This window comes from Mustela lutreola, chromosome 18 (genome assembly GCF_030435805.1).
Source record: "Mustela lutreola isolate mMusLut2 chromosome 18, mMusLut2.pri, whole genome shotgun sequence".
NCBI lineage: Eukaryota > Metazoa > Chordata > Mammalia > Carnivora > Mustelidae > Mustela > Mustela lutreola.
In genome coordinates this window covers 28,448,087-28,473,132 of record NC_081307.1, presented here as the reverse complement: position 1 = coordinate 28,473,132, position 25,046 = coordinate 28,448,087, and the positions used below count along the sequence as shown (strand labels likewise).

The 25,046-nt window shown below is 41.1% G+C and overlaps 1 protein-coding gene across 2 annotated transcripts in view; it reads left to right on the top strand.

Moving 5' to 3' along the window:
* Window positions 1-25,046, top strand: part of TRAPPC11 (trafficking protein particle complex subunit 11) — a 44,840-nt gene extending 19,794 nt beyond the window's left edge. For both annotated transcript variants that reach the window (XM_059155902.1, XM_059155903.1), the window contains 13 exons: window positions 61-191; window positions 3,735-3,890; window positions 5,488-5,675; window positions 5,806-5,954; window positions 6,142-6,263; window positions 6,819-6,938; window positions 10,711-10,776; window positions 10,887-11,043; window positions 15,066-15,177; window positions 18,287-18,378; window positions 19,385-19,518; window positions 21,102-21,269; window positions 24,021-25,046. In XM_059155902.1, the coding sequence (XP_059011885.1) occupies window positions 61-191; window positions 3,735-3,890; window positions 5,488-5,675; window positions 5,806-5,954; window positions 6,142-6,263; window positions 6,819-6,938; window positions 10,711-10,776; window positions 10,887-11,043; window positions 15,066-15,177; window positions 18,287-18,378; window positions 19,385-19,518; window positions 21,102-21,269; window positions 24,021-24,065 (1,640 nt within the window). In that variant the 3' untranslated portion in view covers window positions 24,066-25,046. The remainder of the gene's footprint in view (window positions 1-60; window positions 192-3,734; window positions 3,891-5,487; window positions 5,676-5,805; window positions 5,955-6,141; window positions 6,264-6,818; window positions 6,939-10,710; window positions 10,777-10,886; window positions 11,044-15,065; window positions 15,178-18,286; window positions 18,379-19,384; window positions 19,519-21,101; window positions 21,270-24,020) is intronic.

Genomic DNA, 25,046 nt, shown 5'->3' with positions numbered 1-25,046 from the left:
ATCATGGGTGTGTGTCTCGAGGGTCCTGTGGTGTGTAACTCTATTTTATTTTATTTCTAGTACAATGCAAAGCCAAGTTTCATGCCCCGAGTTTTCATGTTGATGTTCCTGTGCGGTTTGATATCTATCTGAAGGCTGACTGTCCACATCCCATTCGATTTTCCAAGCTCTGTGTCAGCTTTAATAATCAGGTAACAATACCTCTTATTATATTTTTACCATTTGTGTATCTTATTATAGCTTGCATTAAATTAGTTGAAACCAACTTAGCGAAATTTTAGGTCTTAATGGCTGCCTAGTAACAAATAAACTTTGGTAAGGTCTATTTGAAAATAACTACATTTATAGTTCTCTGTATTAGCCTTTCAAGTGTTACACTTTTCCGTCTCTGAGTTTTGCTTTTATTCCATCCTTACGAAATGTAGGAAGTTAATTTTTTTAATACATAACTTGAATTTCAAGTGAGGTCTATCAAATATAATCTAATTGTCAAAATCATTTATTTTACATTCTAACTCTGGTATTCGTTTTTTATTATAAAACTGTTAAATGTTTGATGTTAAAGATATTGAAGTGGAATGGATGTCTATAAAGTGAAAAGTGAGTGCGTGCCCTCCAGTCCCATTACCCGGAAGTCGTCACTGTTAACTTCCTGAATAGTCGAGGCGTTTTCTGGGTGTGCACACAGAAGCAGCTTTTCCTTTCTGCAGAACTGGGATTATATACATTTTCACATTTCTGTAGCGTATTAGAGTATTGTCAGGTACTTGAGTACATTTCACATATTTCAGTTCCAAGCTCACTTCAGAGGTAATTATCTTCTGGTCACCCAGAAAGTATACTGAGCCGTGAACCAGCAAGCATTTAACCAGCAAGTATTCTCAGCATCGTGGGGAACCTCAAAGCATTTAGTATATGTCAGCCCCTTTGAAATGGAAGCATTCTGGGGGCAGAGGCCAGGACTGACTCACAGATTGCCCTAGTAGGTAATAAGGACTCGGTTACATGGTGTAGGCCAGAAATACAGTTCCAACAGGCATGCCAGAGAAAAGGGAGGAGGTTTCAGAAATAAAGATGAAATGAAGATACTATAAAGTGGTGAGAAGGAGGAACATGGTTGGCAAAAGGCAACGCTGAATGGAAGCAGGAGCGCACGTTCTGGGTTTGTGGGTGGCAGGGACCCCAGCCTTGTAAGAGCAGAGGGGCCGTGAGCTGAGCCTGTGGGATGTGAGGCTATGTGGCTTGAAGGAGCTTGAAGAATTCAGCAGGGGGGAGCTAGTAAGAGAAATATTTGAAGATTTATTTGTTCATTCATTTATTAGGGTTATATTTATTGGAAAGAGCTTTACCTATCTTAATATATTGTTTTGTGTTTTTTTGACTCTTTGCAACTTTGAACTAGTCCTGGAATAGGTTCGGCTCAGTGAACCGGGGTCCCCTGCAGATCAGTGTGTTTTATTCAACTTGAACCATTGCCCAACGATTCCTTCTGATTAGTGTGAGAGTTTTTTGTTTTTTTTTTAAAGATTTTATTTATTTATTTGTCAGAGAGAGAGAGAGCACAGGCAGGCAGAGTGGCAGGCAGAGGCAGAGAGAGAAGCAGGTTCCCTGCTGGACAAGGAGCCTCACGTGGGACTTGATCCCTGGACTCTGGGATCATGATCTGAGCCGAAGGCAGCATCTTAACCAACCAAGCCACCCAGACAAGGCAGCGTCTTAACCAGCCAAGCCACCCAGACATTCCTAATATGAAAGTATTAAAGCAAGAACATGATACTTAGAATTTAAGAAACTTTGTTTCAGTGATGAAATAGAAAGAAATGACCTTATGGAAACCAACCAGAGCCTCATTATACGAACCCAAGTCCTAAGGTGTGAGGACTTGCATGAGGCTGTTAGTGGTGGCAACGGAAAGAAAGGGCTACGAGAGGCATGTACAGCTCGAGGAGTCTCGATTGCTGAGTGTGTGTTGTCAGAGATAAAGAAGGGGGATAGGGTGGATAAAGGACAGCCCTCCCTCCCCCCACCAAGAACTATGTGTTTCTTTTAAGTGTACCTACAACATGATGATTGGAAACATCTATTGTAAATGGTGACCGCAGTAAGGTTCCTTAGTATCAGTCACCTCACATCGTTACCTTTTTCGGTGTGGGGAGAACATGTAGGTTGTACTCTCTTGGCAACTTGTGTGAATATAATACCGTTTGATTGAGTGTAGTCACTGTGCTGCATAGGAGATCCCCAGAACCTGTTCATCTCCTACTGGGAAGTTTGTGCCCTTGGCTCAGCCTCTCCCATTTCCCTCAGCCCTTTGCATCCACCATTTTACTGCTTCTCTGAGTCGCAGATTCCACATGTAAGTGAGATCAGTAGTATGATGGGGTTTTGTATGTAGTGTTAACTTCTTTTTTGGAGGGTTGTCCCTCTTCTTAGAATTCTTTCTCATGTTTTATGCCCTTAAAAGCCTCACTTCCTTGGAGAAACCTGATCGATTTTCCTAGCCACAACCCTCCAATAGTACTAATCACAGCTGTGCTTTCACTTCTGTCTGTATGATTATTTGGTAAATTGTTTTCTTTATTAAAATGTAAGCTTTTCTTACTTTTTTTTTTTTTTTTTGGCTCGACTAGGATATTGTTTTTTGAACTATTCTAAATCTGGACTTATAGGATAAATAGATTCTTATTTTACTTTTCCTGTTCTATCCTACTATCCCATTTCCCCCCTTTTCTTAACAGCTTCTAGAATTAAAAACTAATTTAAAATGTTAATATAAAATGTAAAGCAATTAGTTTTTTAAGTTAGGTTATATTCTGAATATGTGTTACTTGAAATCCAAGATCCAAATCATAAGGAAAAAAGTAGTACTTGGGTTTCAGAAGCATGGAATAGAAATAAAAAGTAGAGGGAAAGTATTAAACTTAACTACTTAGAATTTTCTGTGATGGTAATTCATTCGCTAGGGTGGTAGGTGGCTCTTGGAAAGTTTTTAAAATTTCCTGAATGGATGGGAATGGTGGTTCTGTAGACCTACCACAGGAAGGCTGTCTCCCTTTATTCGTCTGTAAGGAGGGTGCCCTTCTGGGATACTAGATGTACTTCTGGTTTGGGAGACGTTGAATCTGAGTGGTAGAATTCTCTCCTCTGGGCAGTTGTGGATATGAACTTACGGCCAAGGAAATAGGACAGAGTTTGTTTCTAATGTGGGAAATACTAGCAAAGAAGTGCAGAGTATGTAGAAATGGGTAAACTTCGCATTGAAAGGAACTGAAAGGGAAAAGAACTGAAAGCCAGCCAAGGAATGAAGCCCGTGGAGCCTCTGTATTTAGGGAACTAGAAGACAAAAAGACCTATGAGGGAAAACCAGGAAGTGGTGAAGAAGGATGATACTACAGGGTCACAGAAGCCAAGTAACAAGAAAGCTGTCTAAGGGGATGATTGATAGGAGCATCCAATGAAACAAAGAATAGATCTTGGTTTTTCTCCAGGAAAGGGATGCGTAAATGTTTGCTGAAATCAGCTTGTGTCTGTGAACTGTCTTCACCTTGTGGCCGCACGTTGAGGACGGGCGCTTCCACTGGGCATAGACTACTTCTCACTGATCACCCTTCATGATGCTGTAGTTTTCAGGTGGTTCAGCTTACCTCGCTTCAAATCATTTGGTGTTTAGTGTCAGCAAAACATACTGACATTTGATGTTGATAAACTGTGACCCTTCCTAACCTCTCTTACAGGAATATAACCAGTTCTGTGTAATCGAAGAAGCAACCAAAGCAAGTGAAGTTTTAGAAAATTTGACTCAGGGAAAGATGTGTCTAGTTCCTGGTAAAACAAGGAAATTTTTATTTAAATTTGTTGCGAAAACTGAAGACGTGGGAAAGAAAATTGAGGTTAGTTATGAAATTTGTTTAACACATACTTGAAGTGACGAAAGTAGTATGAGTATGTCAGAAAAAATTTCATAGTGTACAGATTTATTAAGTGAAAAATGAACCTATTCCCCTTGGACTTCTCAAGGGCAATCATTCATGGTTTGGTGGGTTTTCTTTTATTGAGACTATACTATATACACTATTCCCATTGTTGGCTTTTTTCACTTACCCTGTGTTTATTAGGTATTTCCTCTTAGTACATAAGACCAACCTCATTTTTAATGGCTACATAATCAATTAAAGACTTTTAAACATATATATATATATATATATATAATTTATAAATACATATATAAAATACTGTAGCAATTATATTTTGTATTCTGTGACATAATTCAGGCTAGAGATCTATATCATTTTGATGTTTAACATTTCTGATTGTATTTTTCTCTTTATTTTAAAGGATTTGTTTAATGCACATAATTAAAATGCTTTTTAGAAATACATGATGAAAGTATTATTTTTATTGAACATAAACTTCAGAACCAAACTATATGGGTTTAAATTCCGCCTCCCCCTCTTACTAGCGTGTGGCCCCGGGCAGCTACTTGATGTCTCTTTATCTCAGTTTACTCATCTGTGGAGTGGGAATAATAATGATACCCGCCTCTTAGTGTTTCATGAGGACTAAATCAGTTAGTTAATGTAAATTGCTTGGAATAATGACTAGTACGTAGTCAGCTCTCATTAAGTGCTTGTTTTCCGTGGCTTGAAAAGCACGGTGATGGTTGGCTAATCTAAACTTAGGACCGTTTCTAAGATAGAAACATGAGACCATACTACCAGTGTTCCCAGAACACTTTCTGTGAACCTGTCTATTTTTTTTTTTTAATTTATTTATTTGACAGAGAGAGATCACAAGTAGGCAGAGAGGCAGGCAGAGAGAGAGAGGGAGAAGCAGGCTTCCCACTGTGCAGAGAGCCCGACATGGGGCTCGATCTCAGGACCCTGAGATCATGACCCGAGCTGAAAGCAGAGGCTTTAACCCACTGAGCCACCCAGGCGCCCCAGTGAACCGATTTTATTGTTAATCAAAATCCAGGGTTTTTTGCTAATTTCCTTAAAAAAAAAATTCTTTATGATTTTGACTAAATCCCTAATTACGTATTTTATTTTTTATAAGGTACCTAAGGAAGCCTACCAGATGGCAATCATAATTAATAACACTACTTTGAGTACATTTTGTTAACGGATTTAGTTGAAAGGAACGTTTATTCAGTTAAGGATAGTATAGCTGTTTGGGGGGAAAATATGTTTTATTAGGATTTACGAATTAGGTTCTGAGTATGCTCAGGGCCATCAAAGCATTCATGTATTTCACTCAGCAAGCACTAACTGAGCATCTGTGAAGTCAGATGATTATCTCCGTGTGAAGGCGAACGTAGTCAGTGTCCCAGCTCCTACGTGACCAGGACAGCTGTCACAGCCAGTGTTCTGACCCCATCACCCTGTGGTCTCTAGAGGAACGGGACGGACAAGCAGTCACTGTGTCCTTGTCACGAGGGGATGGTGACAAGTACGAGGTGGCATTTCTGACAGCCCCCCCATCTTGCAGATTACTTCGGTAGATCTGGTTCTGGGCCACGAGACGGGAAGATGTGTGGTTTTAAGTTGGCAAGGAGGAGGAGGCGACGCCGCTTCCTCCCAAGAAGCCTTGCAGGCCTCGCGTTCTTTCAGAAGACGGCCGAAGCTCCCCGACAATGAGCTTCACTGGGACAGCATCGTCATTCAGGCCAGCACAATGTACGTCCACCTCGCCAGGCAGATTGTGGAACGTCACAATCTTGTTTCTTCAGAATACTGTGTTTGAGTAACTTGTTTTCTTAAAAATCGGTTACTCAGCTCAGGTGTTTTTTTTTTTTCCCCCACAAAGGATCATCTCCAGAGTTCCCAACATTTCCGTGTGTCTGCGACATGACCCTCCCGCCCTGACTAATGAAATGTATTGTTTGGTTGTGACTGTTGAGTCCCACGAGAAGACCCAGATCAGAGACGTGAAGCTCACTGCTGGTTTAAAACCCGGTAAGCGGGCCTCCTTAAAAATTGGCCAGTTTTCCTTCAACAGAAAATAAATGTCCGTGGTGACAACTGCAGGAAGTTTATTTCAGATGTGGTTATGAAGTAGTTATGACATGATCTGTGCAGTATGAATTGGTAGGATAATGTTTGAATTCTCCGTGTTTTAAAACACCAATATTAACACTTTTAGGACAGGATGCCAACTTAACTCAGAAAACGCACGTGTCTCTTCATGGAACAGAACTATGTGATGAGTCCTACCCGGCTTTACTCACTGACATTCCTGTGGGAGACTTAAATCCGGGGGAACAGGTGAGCCTTGGTCAACTACGATGGGAGAAGAGATCAACTAGATTGTAGTTTTAAATACGTAGGGAGTCTTAGATAGATCTAGAACATTTTAACAGCGTATCCTGAGACTAAAAATGGGATTTAACTAATGCACATTTTACACACACTTTACATATTTAAATGTTTAAAGTGTTGTAAGCAGTTTTTATACAAGTGATTTTAATTTTTTATTTTTTACAAGTGATTTTAGAACAAATGACCCTAAAATATGGAGGACTAGTTGCCCTGATAAAATAACTAAATAGCATTAAATGTGTAACTTAGTGAAATAACTTCTCAGGCTTTTGTTTCCAAAGTAAACACAACAATTGTTGAGAAGTTGAGAATGCGGATAAGAGAAGGTACGATAGTAATGATCCCGCTCTCACACTGAGTCAGGAACAGCCTGTAAAAACTGTTCAAGAATTTAGTCAGCTGGTGCAGTAAACTCTTAAAAGGTGGGGGCACATTATCCTAGAATATGTGGCAGGAAGAAATCTCTGAATTAGTAAATGAAGTACTTTTATTTTGTTACAGCTGGAAAAAATGATATACGTTCGCTGTGGAACAGTAGGTTCAAGAATGTTTCTCGTGTATGTTTCTTACCTGATCAATACAACTATTGAAGACAAAGAAATTGTCTGCAAGTGTCACAAGGTATAAATTCTCGTAACTACTTCAGGAAGTATCCCATGTGGAGCATTCCCTATTTTGTATTTTTTAGTTTACCTGTAAAAGGATAAGCAGCTTAGGTACTTATTTTCTATTACAAAATTTTTTAAAAAGTAATTACAAATTAAATTAAATGTCTCTTGGGATTTTTTCTTTGTCATTTATATTTATTATAAATGACATCCTATGGCTCAAACTTTAGAATATTGGCTTCCATGGCTTTTCAGAAGTCAAAAAAGTGGGGGATCTTTTGCAAATAAGTTTTGAGACTCTAAATCTATGTGTTTCCCTATAGAATCACACATTAGACAACATCTGTAAGTTGGTTATACACTGAAGATTTTGGAGGATGGGAGGTCTCCCATCATGAAATATTTTTTCTCTTAAAAAGACCATGGAAAAAAAAAAAGGAAAAAAAAAAAAAAAGACCATGGAAATTGTTTCTGCCAAGATAAGAAAGCTGCCATAGTCATAGTCAGCCACTTGGGGGCGACTGCTGTCACCTCCGTGTATTTTCCCTTGGTCTCTTTCCTATTTATTGCGATTTGGAGGAGCCATGTTTTTATTTAGATTTAACTGTATTGTCTGTAATTACTTGTATTTTCTTTTACTGATGGAAAGTCACGGTACTTACTGTCTTGTTAGTCTTACCTGTGTTGTTTTGGCCTGTTCTCAGGAACCGGGCCTTTGGCCAGCAGACGAGAAGGCCAGTCAGTTTGGGCCTTTGTAGGAAGGTTACAGCACAGAGTCTGGGCCGTTGGCTGTTTCGTGAGTCAGGGGACGCAACCCCATCCTGATAGAGTTAGGAGTATTTCCGAAGGGGAAGGAGCAAAGGCACTGAATATATGAAAGGTGTCCCCTAGCCTGGTGCCATGGAGGGACTCCTGGATGGCAAAGTAGGAGGTGAGAGCGCCAGTCTCCGCCGGGCCTCCTGACCTGGCGCTCGGGCTGGCCGTGTGCCCCTCTGGCCTCCTGACCTGGCGCTCGGGCTGGCCGTGTGCCCCTCTGGCCTCCTGACCTGGCCCTCAGGCTGGCCGTGTGCACCTCTGGCCTCCATGCCCTCATCTCCGAAACAAGAACAGTAAAGTTTTGTGCAGCTTTAGAGTCCTAAGCCTTGGGTGTCATTTCTCCTTTGGCTAATGAAGCTTCTAGAAGACTTTGAATATATCTTTTTAAAATAATTGTCTGCCATGTAGTAACCTGGAGTCAAGCTGTAGTGGTGTACAGTGCTCTCTTCTCAAGACTCGATGTTACTGATGGACATTCGCTTGTTTTTAATCCCCTTGCCCTGTTTCCCTCATCCCCCCCCCCCCCACAGTCCTCCACTCTGGTAACCTTCAGTATGTTCTCTATAGTTTTGAGTCTTTTGGTTTGTCTCTTTTTTTCTTCATTTGGTTTGTTTCTTAAAGGCCACACATGAGTGAAATCATATGGTATTTGTCTTTTTTTGACTGACTTTCACTTAACATCACACTTTGTAGTTCCATTCATGTTACTGCAAATGGTAAGATTTCATTCTTTTTTATGGCTGAATAGTATTCTGCCGCGTGGGTGTAGGGGGGGTGTGTGTATATCCCCCATTTTTCTTATCCATTCATCTACTGATGGACATTTGGTTTGCTTCCCCAATTTGGCTGTCGTAAATAATGCTGCAGTAAACATGGGATGCGTATATCCTTTTTAATTTATGTTTTCGTAATCTTTAGGTACAAAGGTTATACAATTTTTAATTTTTTGAGGAACCTCTGTACTATTTTCCACAAAAAAAAAGGTATCTGCCCATTGTTTGATTGGATTATCTGATTTTTTTGGTGTTGGGTTGTGTAAGTACTCTATATATTTTGGATACTAACCCTTTATTGGGTAGGTCATTTGAAGACATTTTCCCCTGTTCAGTAGGTTGTCTTTTAGGTTTTCTAGAGAAGCTGTTTATTTTTCTATCAGCCGGTGTATTTCCAAGATAAGCTTCTAAGGGACACTAATTCTGAGGGACAGAAATAGATGTTACACAAAAGAGTGAATTGGTCAAATATGTTTGGTTAAAAGGTGTTAAACAGATACTTTGACTTCAGGGCTTAGCACAGCATTGAATTTGAGAATGCTCAAAAGGCTGTGGTGATTATCTTTTCAGAATTATTTTACTAAGAAGCACTTCTGTCATGGAATATCTGTTTCATAGGGCCTAGTGTTATTTGTAAGACACTTTTGGAAATCTAGAGGTAAATTCCTGTCCCTTCACTGGCTTAAATCTCATTTTTACCTGCACGTGAATCTGCTTTGTAAGCCATGTGGAAATTTAAAGTAGTCCACATCGAAGCTACACACTGAGTTGATTCTTCATTTCCGCTTAGATACACGGTGGGGGAACACTGAGGCCCTGGGCTTTAGATCATGGAACCCCTCATGCGTTTTCAACCACTAATATCCTACTTACTACACCTTCTTAAAGAGTCAGCTTGATGGTATTATGAGGAAATAGTTGAAGCAGTAATAATAAACGTGGTTTAGGCGTTCCACTAGTGCTGCATATGCGCTGTCTCTCTTCATTGTCAGCAGCCCTTCGGGGATTGTGAAACAGACTCAGAGACTGTGTCTCCTCTCCAGGGTCACCTCACTGTACCCAAAGTCCGCACGGTGAATAAATCTGTGTCCTCCAGGATTAAAACCTATATCTACCTGGCATTTTTACAGCCTCCATTTTTAGTCAACATGACTATTTTTAAAGGGTTCTCACCAATGGGATGGGTGGTTTGGTTCCAAAGCCATAGTAACCCCATCGTTCAGTGAATAGCTTCAGGGCGATGTAGCACATTGCTTAAGAGTACAGGCTTCAAGGCCAAATCTGGGTCCGGTTCTACCTTTGTCACTTACTAGTTACGTGTGACCACTTCATCTTAAAATGACAAGTATAGGAGCATCTGGGTGGCTCGGTCAGTTAAGCATCTACTTTTGGCTCAAGGTCATGATCTCAGGGTCCTAAGATTGAGCCCTTTGTAGAGCTCCCTGCTCTACAGGGAGTCTGCTTCTCCTTCTCCCTCTGCTGCTTCCGCTACCCCCACGGCTCGTGTGTGTGTGTGTGTGTGTGTGTGTGCGCGCGCGCGCGCGGACGTGCCCTGCATGCACGTGCGCTCTCTCTTTTCCTCTCTCTCTTTCAAATAAATAAATAAGATCTTAAATCTTTTTTAAAATGGCAAGTATAAAGACATCTGCTTCCTTGAGTTATTACGAACATTTTGTGACGCTTTATAGTGATTATAACACTGTCATATTTTGTTACTGTTACTATCATTATTATTAGTCCTATTGTGCTGAGTCAAGGTAAAGAACTTCGACAAAAATAAGACTCAGATTCTAGGCTTGGCACTAGCTTTGTGGGCTGGGGCCAATCATTTAATCTTCCTTTAACCTCTGGTTCCTCTTCTATAAAATGGTGACAATGCCTGTCCTGCTCACTTTTATTAGATCCTGATAATGTGTTAGAAAGCACTTTGCAGTGTGAACTGTATAAAACTGTAAGATAATTAGAAGCAATAATTGTGCCTCAGATAAACCTCATTGGCTATGATACTGCCAGTGGTCTGGTCTCTCTACATAGGTTTTTACAAATATCATCTGAGGGAAAGATCCTAGCTCCTTAAGATATAAATTGGGATTATTTATTGATCAGTTACAGACTGTGTTTTGTACACCTTCTAATTTTAAAACTGTTTTTAACTTTAGAAAAGCCATTGAATGTGCCCTTTAAATTTTCTTGCAGGATGAAACCGTAACTATAGAAACTGTCTTTCCATTCGATGTCGCGGTTAAATTTGTCTCTACAAAGGTATGTCCCTGTGAAGCATTTTGGAAATCATTTCAGTTATAGAAATTAGCAGAAAAAGTAAAATGGATTACTGTAGTTCCAGACAGACCTTTTGTCTTCATTTGTGATAGTTTGAGCACCTGGAAAGGGTCTATGCGGACATCCCCTTTCTGTTGATGACCGACCTTTTAAGTGCCTCACCTTGGGCCCTCACCATCGTCTCCAGTGAGCTCCAGCTTGCTCCTTCCATGACCGCAGTGGATCAGCTAGAGTCCCAAGTGGACAAAGGTGAGAATGTGGATCATCACACTTAATTAGAAGACGGGGGGTGGGGGGGGGGGGGGTGGGGTGTGTGTGTGTGTGTGTGTGTGTGTGTGTGTGTGTGTATTACCAGTGTAAGAGTTTGTGTGTGTGTGTGTGTGTGTGTGTGTGTGTGTGTATGTATTACCAGTGTAAGAGTTAGCTTTTTGCTAAGGGAGGATAATTGAGATGGATATAAAAGCAAATAAGTTTAGAATTAAGGTGAAATTAGTACCATTTACAATTTTGCTTGAGTATACCTTCTTTTGAAAGATAAAGATTTTTGCTCTGATAAGGAAGTTAGTCTTTGAAAAATGTACTTGAAAATAAAATATCTGTTCATTATTTGGATTTTTTTATAGATTGTTTTTTCTTATTTATAATGGTTTACTGTTATGTATAACTTGAAATGGTAAAAGATATTTATGAAGGAAACTTGGGGAGAATATGAAATAGTAGTGAGTTTTCTAAATCAACCACAACGGTAGAGAGAAGAGATTTAAACCCAATATATCACTTGTCTGGTGCCTCATACTTTGGATTTGTATGCTTCTTGAGCTGTTAGGAAAAAAACGAGTTTGAAGGTTAACCCAAGCAAAATTGTGCTCAGCTATATTGTAAGGGTAAATATTATATGCAAAAAATCTTGATATATTCTTAAAACCAAATGTAAGTGAGTCATTTATTTGCTCTCTTGGTTTATCTGTCTACTCCTGGACCTCAGTGTTACTAAGCCCTATGTTGATTTGCAAATACAGGTTAAAACTAGATGAGTAGTTTTAGAATTCCCGTGTATTTTTTGCATCTAGCCTGAAAATAAGTTTCAATATCTCTCAATAAATAATCGATGGGTATATATCAAGTTCACCGTATGGCAGCATGCTGGCTTCTGAAGACACTACAAGAGCAAGCAGTCTTCATAGTCACTCCTGTGCATTTTAGGGAAGTCGTCATAAATGAGGGTGGGTAAAATAGAAAGGAAAAGTCAAACATGTTCCTAAATCTCTCTGTTTAAAGACCTGTAAATAGGTCCTATATTCTGTGAAATAATAATAATAAAAACCCCATTTTTGTTTTCAGAATGCCTTCATAATTTTTGTTTTTCTGTCTTTGGAAACCTGGTTTTTTCCTGTGGATTTGAAAGTCATTGTCCCTGGTTCTACTTGTTTCTCTGTGCTCTTCTTCCTTTTCTGATCCCTGTGCCTGCGTGGAATAGTGATGAGATCTAGAGTCCTGCTGAACTAGATCAGTTCAGTCCTACTGCTTGCCCTTGTGTTACACTGGACTATTGTGTTTGATCACGTCTCAGGTTAAAGCAGATGGCTCTACGTGGTGTGTGCCTGAGCTAATCTATATGGAAATCCCAGCCCAGTGCTTGTCTCCTAACAGCTCAACGCAAGCTCATTATCTGTCCATTCTTTGCTGACTCCTTTTCTTATCTTACCCCTTCAATGTTGGTCATTTCCAGGATCCCAGCTTTGGCTCCATTTACTTTTTCTACAAGTTTTCCCCTCCGCACAGCCTTAGGCTGCCTGCATGCCGCAGTCCCACTAGAGGAACCAGTGTGCACTTGGTTCCAGCTCAGAACCACGGGGACAGGACAGATGCCCTATGTGCGTGCACGTCCAGCCCGGCACCACGTTCTGCCTTCTTCCCGTGTCTTGAATCCAGAGATGGTCACCATCTCTCCCCTGGCCTTCAGAAGTACCTGCTTCACTGGTTTCCTCTGTGCCATTCCCTCCCCTCGTCAGCCGTTCATACTGTTGCCAGAATTTGATTTCTCAGGAAACTGTTCAGAACTGGTTACTCTCACTTAAAAAACTTCATGACATTCTAGACCTTTCCCTGCGCAGCTTCCTTCCCGGCTTCTTCTGCAGCAGCCTCTCTACTTCCCCTCCCTCTTTCCCGGACTTCAGCCAAGCCAAACTTCTTACCGTCAGCAGCCATCACCTCCATCTGGTTTTGCACGTTAGTACCTTTGCCTCGAACCCTCTCCTTTTTCTTTCAATCTGTTAGACTCTGGTGTGCTCTTCGGGTCTCACGTAAGCTTGGACTCTCTAGATCTCCCCAGGCAAGACTAGGTCGCCTTCCTTCTTTACGTGATGTTATCCTCTTTGTATTGCCAGCCTCATAGGAGTTGGTTAATAAATTTTTTTTTAAAGATTTTTATTTATTTATTTGAGAGAGATCACAAGTAGACAGAGAGGCAGGCAAAGAGAGAGAGGGAAGCAGTCTTCCCGTTGAGCAGAGAGCCCGATGCGGGACACAATTCCAGGACCTTGAGATCATGATCTGAGCCGAAGGCAGCGGCTTAACCCACTGAGCCACCCAGGCACCCCTGGTTAATAAATGTTTATTAAATTAATGAATAATGTCCACCTTGAATTTCCCATTACTAGTTTTCTATTGCTGCTGTAACAAATTACCACCAAGTTAGTGGCTTAAAACAACACAGATTTATGACCTGAAAGTTCTAGAGGTCAAAGGTCCTAAAATCAAGGTGTGGGTAGGGCTGCATGCCTTCTGGGCTTTAGGAAAATCCTTTCCTTTGCCCTTTTCAGCTTTTAGAGGCCAGGGGGTGTCCTTGGCTCCTGGCTCCCTCCTCCACCTTCAAAACAAGCAGCGTAGCGTCTTACGAGATGTTTTTTCTGGCCTCGGCTTCCACTGTCACATCTTTTTCTCAGACTCCCTCTTGCCTCCCTTTTTCCCTCATTACCCTTGTGATTACATTGGGCCCAACTGGATTATCCAGTATGATCTTCATATTTTCCAATCTTGATGTTAATCACATCCATAGAGTCCTTTCTGCCAGTGAGGTCACATTCTGGGGAATTAGGATGTGGATGTGCTTGGGGAAGGGGGCGGCATGGCATTACTCTTTCCACCACCTCTAGGAGCACCAGAACGCATGCATTGCAAAATTTGTGTGCGACATGTTAAAAATAACAGCCTTTCCTAGATCATAAAGTTGACCCTAATGTTAATTGTTAATAAAGATAGTATCATTTTGGTTAACTTCCAAGAGTTAGGGAGGACTTGGTGGGGCAAGGTGGGGCAGGCGGGAGAGAAATGAATGTCCCTGGTTCTAAAAAGCAGGTATCTTAAGAGATTTGAATTAATGTGTGTTTTATTTACCAGGCTATAGTGTCATTTCCTAGACCTTAAAAATTATATTAATTAGTAGTAGTTGATTAGAATAGAGACTGGCCCAGCTTTTTTCCCTTCGACTTCCAGTTTTTACCCACAACGTATCACAACCTTCTTCGTTGGAAAACCATAGAAACGATTAGTCGAGACTGTTCTCATCGTTTGAAACTTTCAGTCTCAGATATGCTAACCTTGGCCCTCAATGGGCCCTGTTGCTGGCTTGCATTCAAGGAGTCCCACCCCCCCTCACCCCACCCCCCCAACCCAACCCCTACCACCACGCAGCCTGCAAAGGGCTGAGGGGCGGGGAGGCCTTGGTTCAGGTGAGTGTTTGTCTTGTCATCAAGAGTTTGGGCTAAACTTGGCGAGAGGACAGCATCCTTGCGTAAGAGGTAAATAACCGAATTAGGCAATAATGAGGCACCATGTAATGTGTTTCCGTTTGATGGTGTCAGTAATGTGCGTTGGTCAGAGAAAGCCAGAGTAGGTAATCACCAAATGGTATTATCCTGACTCCAGACTTTCCCTTTCCTTAGTTCCCATGGGAACTTGTCACACACCTGCAGCTGCTTTGCCTGTTTGTATGTAACGGGAATATTGATATATTAGAAAAAAAACCCTGGACAGGGACTTTGTGACCTTGAAAAAGTCATTTAACATCTCTGAGCCTTAGTTTTTAAGTCTATAAACAATGTATAGCTGATAAAAGTATTCTTTTTTCGTTCTGTCATCAGAAGTAAAACTCGCCTTTCATAGAGGATCATTGCATGCCGCCCTCTTAGCGCAGTAGGCAGCGCGTCAGTCTCATAATCTGAAGGTCCTGAGGATCATTGCATAAGGATTATAAAGACTGTTTCTTGTAGTTGTTTTACAGACTGGAGAGAGTGCTAGTGAATGCTTTTGTCTTCGGTGCCCATCTGTTGGAAATGTTGAAGGAGGAGTAGCAACTGGGCATTATATTATCTCCTGGAAGAGGTAAATTATATCAGCCCTGTCTTTTTCCTTGTCTGTGCTAGTCTCATACTTTTATTATTTGCCATTGTCATTTAATATTCGAAAGCTTCAGTCAGCACAGACTAGAAGTCATGTGCTATCACTATTTGTCAAAAACACAAAGATTCAAATGTCCATTTGTTTTTGTCACAATTTGTGATCTACATACTGATGAAATTTTAGACAAATGAGTTTTTATAACAGGACCATTAAGAACATTAGGAGAAACTTCTCTTATTCGCAGTCAGTAGTATTGTTTACATAGAAAACCCAGGCAAATCCACAAATTATTCGGATTATAAGACATATATATCATACGTATATATGTGATATATATATCTCACATACATGTATGATATATCCACCAAGGTTTCTAGATATAACATTCAATATACAAAATCCAGTTGGCTTTCTATATCAGTAATAAACCTTCAGCATTATACTTTTAAAATAGGTATCATTTAGAGGATGACAATAATTATAAGGTAAGAAAGAATATATCAAGTGGAAAACACGTGTTATCATTATTGGGAAAATTATAAAACTTTAAAACATTAAAGGAGTTCTTAAATGGCATATACAGAGTGGTCTTGGGTAGGATTTGGATAGGTCTAATATTGTTTGTTTTATAGAATCAGTGCAGTTTCCTTCAAAATCCCAATAGCTTATTTGAGTTTATTTTTGTAGAACCTGACACTCTTGATTATACAGTTTCTCTGGAAAAGCAAAAACTCAGAAATAAGATACTTCAGAAGGAAAACGAGGCGACGGTAGTCGCTCTTCTCAATTTGCAGACTTCCTGTAAATCTCTACAGTAGCCATTGCTGTGGTATTGCCTTGGATATGTAAATCAGCCAGTGGAATAGAAGAGCGAGTCTAGAAATAGATCCACACATGTGGAAAGTATATTTTAGGGAGCACTCCGGACCAGTGAGAAAAGGATGAACTGGTTTTACAACGGTGAACAATTGGGTGTCCGTTTGAGAAAGAAATTGGTCTCTACTATACACTGCATATAAAAATCAATTCCATGTATACTAAAGTTTGAATTTTGAAAAGCAAAACTTTATTGATTTTAGTAGAAAATAGGAGAATTGTTTTATGACTTTGAAATAGGGCAGAGTTCCTTTAAATAAGACATACCAGCATAAGCCACTGAAATGGATGAATTTGATTTGTTACAGTTAAGTGTCTTAGTTCATTTGTGAAAAGACAAAGTACAGATGGGGAAAAGCTGTTTGCAACACGTAAAACTGACAAAGTATTAGAATTCACATCAAGAACTTCTACAAATGCTAGAAAAACAAGTCTCCTAGTAGGAAGTTGAGCAAAATCTCAAGTATGCGGTGTAAGGGAAACAGAAGCAGCCAGTGGCTAGGAAACGTACGGGAAGAAGCTTAACTTCACTAGGAATCTGAGATTCAGATGTGCTCTCACTAACTTGGAAGAATAAAAAGGTTTAACAATGCATGGTTTGTCAAAAGAGATGGGAGTATAAAATAGAACAATTACTTTGGAAGTCCATTCAGCAGTACCAGGAGAAACTGAACATGTCTGTATATAGTCTGTCTGTCTATCTACAGTCTATAGTCACAGAAAAAAATCTTAAACCTGCACACAAAGAATTTATGTAAGAATGTTCATAGCATCTCTGATTATCATAGTCAAAAGCTGGACACTAGATAGGAAGATAGGTAAATTATGGCATAGTCTTACAGTATCAGTGAAAGAGAATTATCCAGAGGTATCCCTGGTAACTTAGTAAGTGAACAGAGCAACTGCAGATGTTCAGAATATGAACAGATTGCGTGTGTATAATATCAGAAAACAGGTAAAAACACTATACTTCTTAGGGCTACATACGTAATTTGGAAAAGTGTCAAGAAACACATAGCAGTTGATAGACACCAAATTCAGGGTAGTAACTTCTGGGGAGTGCAAGCAGGAAGGGGTAGGTGGGAAGATTCAGCTGTATTGTTCTGTTTTCTTAGCCTGGGATGTAGAGACATCATATTTCAAAGATTTTATTTATTTACTTGACAGAGAGAGATCACAACTAGCCAGAGAGGCAGGCAGAGGGAGAGGAGGAAGCAGGCTCCCCGCTGAGCAGAGAGCCCGATGCAGGGCTCAATCCCAGGACCCTGGGATCATGACCTGAGCCGAAGGCAGAGGCTTTAACCCACTGAGCCACCCAGGCACCCCTTATATAAATTTTAAAACAGTGGATAAGATACATTAAAAATCAGAAAGTAAAAATAACAATTTATTTTTGAAAAACTAACAACTTTCTTTTCCCCACTTCTGAATTTACCATGTTGAAGTTTAGTTCAGTTTATGTTTCTAGGAATTAAAATAGGGTTTTGAAGGCACTGCTTAGTTACCCGTCATGTTCCTGTAGTCCCATAAAGATCTATTTCTCATTGATGAGGGGTTAGATGGTTTTTCCTGTTGCTTCTGCTGTATCTGCACAGAGCATCAGTTCTTCCGCCTCTAGACACAGTCTCTCCCTAAGGGCTCTCCTTGGTCAGCTAGCGGCCAGCCAGCCCTGTGGTTCCCATTCTAAGTGGAATAGGGGGAAAAATACTTGTCCGTTTCCTGATGGTACTCACTTTTTCTCGGTAATGCTGGAATGCCATTTTGTGTATGGATCATAAAATATTTCTAGTTTCTCGGTTTCTCCTATGTACTTCTAGAGTCGTCGTAACAGCGGGCTTGAGGTGGTCTGTGCTCAGCTGTGAGCCAGCCGCAGGGTGAGAAGGTCTGTCACAGTGTGGGTCACCGTGCTGCCACCTACAGTGGGAGCTCCTGAACACCACCTAAAATGATGTTCCTCCTGGTGTGCTTGCTTTACTCTCTGGCCCTGGCGTCAAACAGCAGCCATGGGTTACAGCATTTGTCAGTTGGAAACATCCAGAGCCCACGCAGGATTCTAAAAGCTTCTCTTAAAACTACTTCCATTAATGAAGTTCTAGAAAATGTAGAAATAATTTCTGTTTCCTTTGAAACAAGTTGGTGCATATACATGTCTCCGGTATTTGATTTAACTTTTCACGTGGGACGTGGATTTGAAAGCTGCCCCTTTCTGCCGCAGGACGACAGCCATGGGAAATGTCCCTGTGATCAGTACTGTCATCACTCTGCCACACGTGATCGTAGAAAACATTCCTCTCCACGTGAACGCAGGTAACGGCGTCAAATGGTACTTGAGAAAAAGAATCCAGGAAGAGTATCTCTTTTAGCTTCTGGGGTTTAAAAAACAATTTTTTATTATGAAAAATGCCCAGCGTTTATGAAAGTAGATTGTGTTCAGTCCTGTTTCATCTGTACCTCTACATACGCCTCGGACTCCTGTCATTTTAAAGCAAATCCCAGCTATTATTTGATCTATAAATACTTGTCTGCCTCTTTAATATTAATGGCTATTTTTCTAAACATAATCACAATTCTGTTATTATCACTTTAAAAATTAGCAATAATTTCTTAATATTACCAAATTCCAGTGTCACAGATTTCCCTGGTTGACTTGGAAGCTTCTTTAGATTGTCTTAAAGCCTTGCATTGCAGCTGATGGATGTCTTGTACTTTTGAAATCTGTGGGTGGGAAGACCCCCCTCTCCAGCCCCCTCACCTCCTCCACCACCGCCCGCCCCCCTTCCCTGCTGTTCATTTGTTAAAGAAGTGCAGCCCGTCTCCTGTAGAGCTCCCCACAGCCTGGACTTCGCTGATTGCATTGAATCATTTGTAAGAGTCCCTGAGAGCTGGTGGTGAGATCTGTAGTCTCAGTCAGATTCGGGTTCAGGTTTTCAGCAAGAATACTTCATAGCTAATGGTGTTTGCTCCCATCAAGAGGCACGTGATGCCTGTCATTCCTTCTTGAACCGTGATGGATATTTAGGGGATTGTTTTATAGACTTGAAAAATTATTCGCAAAATATAATTCACCTCCTGATAGCCATGACCCTTTCTAGGTCATTCAGCTTTAGAAGGAGACTTGATTCTTTTGGGCCCGTTTTATCATAGTCCCATGGGCTGTTATCCAATCAAAGAATTTTCTTATTTAGCAAGAGTGCAGTGTTATCACTAATTTAAATAACCCCATGTCTACAGAATGAAACTCCTTTACAAAAAGCACTCCTAAACGGTGAACTTTTTTTTTTAACAAAAAGAAATGTATCCTCTTTCTCTGCAGATCTGCCATCATTTGGGCGTGTCAGAGAATCCTTACCTGTCAAATATCACCTACAGAATAAGACTAACTTAGTTCAAGATGTGGAGATTTCTGTGGAGCCCAGTGATGCCTTCATGTTCTCAGGTCTTAAACAGGTACAGCCCTATCTCACTGGGTTGCTTATGTAGATACGGAAGGGTGGCCAGGAAATGGACAGCTGTACATGTAGCTTTTACAAATGAACTGATCAGGCTGATTGTGGTCTCTGTTATTTAGATAGGAAATTTTTATTCCCTTTTAAAGATTAAGTACAACCCGTATAGAGGTGGATTAAGTGGGTAACCCTTTGCACATTGAGCTCATACATGTAAGTTGTTTTTATAAAACAAGAATTTACAAGTCCTTAGATAATAGCAGCATTCCTGAAAATTTTAGATTTCCCTTTTATTACTACTGTGTGTGTGTATGTGTGTGTTTGTGTCTTTTAATTGGAGGCCTAGCGGCCTTACTACCCAGATTAAAAGCCTGATTCTCTTGCAGGGGTGGGGGAGTTCCTGGATGGCTCAGTGGATAGAGCGTGCAACCCTAGATCTTGGGGTCATGAGTTCAAGCCACACATTGGGCATGGAGCCTACTTAGGGGGAAAAAAAAAAGCCTGTTTCTCTTCTGAACTATTCGTGAAACTTTTTAGAGATTTTGATCTTAAACAGAATTTACTTACCTTTGGCACATTTAAACAAAATTTTATATTTACATACAAAAGTAAATCATTCAGGTATTTTGATTCACTCATTCGAATCGGAGGTGGAAAAGCTCATGACATTTTTTTTTTTTTTATCACATTTTTTAATGGAACATATACTTTCAAGCAAAACCATATTTCAGGGAGAATACTGTCTTCTCTTAAAGTGGCTAACAGACCTCTCTCCATAGTCAGTAAATACTTTTTATCAACCAGACCATAATTAGAGGAACAAACATGTACTGATACTCAGTAGGGTCTACCCTGACTAGTCCCGTGTGCTGTGCATATTCTGAGTGCTGTGTTTGTTGTTAAATGTAAGATAGCATTACACATGAAGTATGTCACAAGTCCATTAGCGAACTTAAGTTGATAACAAAAACACACACTAGCGTTTATATATTTGTACACACATATATTATCTTTGACACATGTACAATACTGTGTGTACTCGTATGCAAATGAGTAAGCTTTTCAAGAGTGTCCTGATCTTCACATATTGGTTTGTAAAAATATATGATACCAACCACCTTTCTCCCTGCCATCATTTACCTCACCACAAAGTTCCCCTAAAAGAAAACACCAGAAACCACTGGTTTGTCTTATGTTGATGTAATGTATACAGAGATACTTTTCTTCCAGTTGTCTCATAACATGTCGTGACTGTAAAAAATCTTCCTGGTCTCAGACACACAAAACGTGGATCCATCTCACGATCCCCTCTTTAAGCTGGTACAAGTTGCCGTTTAGATCTTGGTGTCAAAACCGAGAAATCATGCACAATTTTTGTAATGCATCTGTTACCTGTGTAGTCCTCCTGTCCTCCTAATTCAGCCCTGTATTTCCGAATCTGTCTGGAAAATGGAATAGGCAGGAGAGGATATTTTCCCCAGGAAGATTTGCATGGCCAGTCACTCGTGACCAAGGAAGAGGTGACAGGGCGGAGATGCTGTAAGCATGTGTATTTGTCTTTCTCTACAACTTGTTATGCTGTAGATTCGATTACGGATCCTCCCCGGCACCGAACAGGAAATGTTATATAATTTCTACCCTCTGATGGCCGGGTACCAGCAGCTGCCGTGTCTCCACGTCAACCTGCTGAGGTTTCCTCACTTCACCAATCAGCTGCTCAGGCGTTTCATACCTACCAGTATTTTTGTAAAGGTAAGACCGAGGCGTGGTCTGCTCTTGACGCCTCCCAACTTGCAGGCAGACCAGGTGTTTCTTTCTCGTAAGCTTCCCCAGATGGCATTTGGAGACTGAAAGCTTTGGTTGCCATGACGTCAGTTTGACAGTATCGCTGGTCATTTCTGTACAGTTGCTGCTGTTTCACAGAATCGAATTCCAGAGGTTTTTTATTCCCTTGGGTGGATAACGATTTACCCTTGCAGGATGCTGAGACGGGTTTTCCCTTTGGCTTAGTAAAGGATGGTTTTATCCTGTAGTTAGTTGGGAACTAGTTTTCCATCAAAATGGATCGACTTCCTAAATGTGATCTTGAACGTTCCTCCTCTGTGCGATACCGACTGGGGCCTTCTCTGCAAAGGATCCCATGTTGGACACTGCGTGGCTTGAATGTTCTGCTCTTTCACACGGGGACCATTTCCAGGTTCCTGAGGTACAGGGATGTGTAGGATGGTGGGAGTCGGTGTGGGAGGGGGTGACCCGGCTGGTGCAGGGGGCTCGCCCAGCTTGCGCTCACTTCCGCCGAGGCCGTTCTCACCACTGGAAAGTAGGGCTCCCCTCCTGGTAGCTGCGGGTTCCTCAGTGACTCGGGCACTCGTGGGTGTAGAGACGTCCTCTGTGTGCAGACGACCTGTGTGCCACCTTCTCTTTTAACTTCATACTTGCTTTCGGAATGACGTGTCCCTGGCTCACACTTGTCTCTTTTGTGTCTGTCTCATTCCAGTGTGAAGGAACTGTCCCTTCTTTACATAATCTGGAATGGGGTACCTGATAAATTTAAGCACAGGGTAGTGCTTAAATCCTAAGATTCCAGAAAAATAAACATTTATAAGTCTAAGCATAACTGGCCCTCCTTTTTCTAACTGCCGTGCTCTTTTTTTTCTAAATACAAGTACTACCTTCTAGTAACTTGACTGCTGCCAAAAAGGGTGGCTGGGATCCTCAGAGCCGGCGGCTCTATCAATGGGGAAATCTGAGAGGCAGTTGTTCTGCCTGTCATGCTAAGGACAGTGACTGAGGCTTACTATCTTCCCTCCTAGTGAACAGTCTTAAAGACGCAAGTTGTCCATCCCTTCACACCCTCACTGAACTCTAGAGTTGCGCTATTCTAGTATGATGGGCCCTACTGAGATGTAAATTAAATTAATTAAAACTTAATTAAATTTAAAAATTAATTAGTTGTCCTAGCCGCACTTGAAGTGTCCAGTAAATCAATGTGACAGGTGGCTCCCATGGTGGACAGCGCGGACCAGAGCTTTCCCATCATCACAGAAAGTTCTCTTGGATTGCGCTGCCCTACTTCAAGGCTGGATTAATATTTTTCTTCCTTTGAAAAGTAGATTCCAAGTTTTCTAATTCATGATCGAATCTTCTGTCCCTGTTCATAAAGCTTTATTTCATAAGGATATAACCAGATTGAGCTGTTATTCCATTTCCTTTTTTTTTTTTTTTTTTTTTAAGATTTCATTTTATTTATTTGAGAGAGAGCACAAGCAGGGAGAGGGGCAGAGGGAGAGGGGAAAGCAGACTCTGCACTGAGCAGCGAGCCCATGCCGGGCTGGATCAAAGGACCCTGAGATCATGACCTGAGCAGAAAGCAGCTGCTTAACCAACTGAGCCACCCAGGTGCCCCCATTATTCCGTTTCTAAAACTGAACATCCTCTACCAAAGGTTATGTGAAATACAAAAGACCAGCCACCTCTTCTTTAATTCATTCTGTTCCTGCCTTGAATATCAGAGGCCTAACTTACACACACATGCGTGCATACACACACACGCATATATGTGCACACACACATGCATGCATTAAACATGCAGCAACAAAGTGCTCCCCTCCCTGCCTCAGAGAGCCCCCTGCCCTGAACCATTCTGCATCAGGCCTTGTCAGTGGCTTTCCGTGGTGATGTCGTAGCACAGCTGTTTCATGTCCCGAATACCGTCTTGTGCTCTTCCCACAGAAGTCTGCTCATGTACCTCTGTTGAGTAAGAGTGTTTGCAAGAGAGTCATTTTTTCATTTCCTTGATGACTCCCTGAGGTATCGCTAACCTGTCAGAAGGTTTACCCTCAGTATGGTCACAGTACCTCTTATTCATTCTTAGCCTTTACTCTTCTGATGTGATGTTTTAAGTTTGTTTCCGTTGACCTTAGGGAAAGCTAGATTTTTGTTCTTATCTGCTGCTTCTGTCCTTGTAGTGTTCATCATTAGATACTCCAGTTCATAGTGAATTGCTTTTCCTTAGAAACAGGAGGTTAGGAGACCTTGGATCTCCAAGGAACTTGTCTGTCAGCCCAGGTCTGTGGTCTTCTTCGAGCTTGGGATGCAGGAGGGCCCCAAGCAAGAGAGCAACTGAAACTGTCCCTGAAGCAGGAAGGCAGCAGGGCTCCCGCTCCCACGTTCCCAGAGCGAGATCAGTAGCTGTGAGGACACCGGGTGGACAGGATTAGTGACCGAGGCAGAAGGCGGTGGAGGTACGCGGCCGGCTGGCGATGTCAGTGTCTGGTGGCAGAGGCAAGGGGAGCAGCACCCCGGCCCCGCAGCCGGCCCGCCCCAGGTTCAAGTGAAGCGAGAAGGTGGGAAGAAAGAAGGAGAGAAACAAATGTGGTTTTGATACTTGTGCACATTTATCCCATTTTTGTGAAACAGTTCCAAGAATTTTGAAATCTTCTCAATTACTAGAGCCTTGGTTGTTACTGCCTTGTAAACCCGTCTCGTTTCCCCTCCTTAAAGCCACAGGGCCGGCTCGTGGATGATACCTCCATTGCCGCCGCGTGAAGTTCAAGACTGGCCCTCGGCTGTTCTTACGGAGAAGGTGGACAGAGCTAGAGAATTTTTACATTGTGAACTGTAGCTTTGATCATGGTAAAAGTTAATCTTTTCTATTTTTTAATGGATGTTATACCAACTCTTCAGAGGAACTCATGCTTAAAATATTAGGAAAATCTATCTTCTCTTATAGTTTCACTAATAAATATTTGAAATCTCTCAGTGTGACACAGAAGGATATCAGACCATTGTTATTGCTGGAAGTCGTTCTATGAGTAGTAGGTTCTTGAAGAAAGTGATTGGCATGTGCATTATCAGAGAAATATCAGCCCCCAAGATAGGACTGGCCGCGGAGAGCAAAGTGCACACCTAGTCTGTTCCCCCTGCCCTACCCAGGGATGTTTCGAAGCCCCCTGCGGTGCTTTCAGAGTTGGCTGAACCCAAGATCAGCCAATCCTTGTACACGGAATTGAATTCTCAGAATCCATACATCCCATCTCTTAAGTGGTTATGTGACTAATCCCGAAAACTTCCAGAAAGATTTTAATCAAAGCAATGTAAAGTGTCTTAGAAAAAACCCAAAAACAAACAAAAACTCTGCGTCATGTCAAAACATGTGAAAGAGGTTCAGCTCGCAGCCAAAACATGGATCATTTATGAAGCAGGTTTGTGTTCATAAGTGTGTTAACAGGTTTTCGTCTCTAAGAATCCATGCTACAAGGAGGTGACTGTAAGCTTAATTCCTTAAACTAAAAGTTTTGGGAAAAGATGCAAGTTCGAAATGAGAGCTTTCAGTGATGTTGTGCTATTTCAAAAGGAACTATTTAAAACTGTTGGAAATTCATGTAAATAAAAATCATATTATGATAATTTTCTTCTGTTAAAATATCTTTATTTAAAGGTTACCGGATTTCCTGGAAAATTTTATTATTTAAATGTGTAGGAGTTGTAAAAGGAAATAGTGATGTAAATAAATGTGTTCTCTTTCAA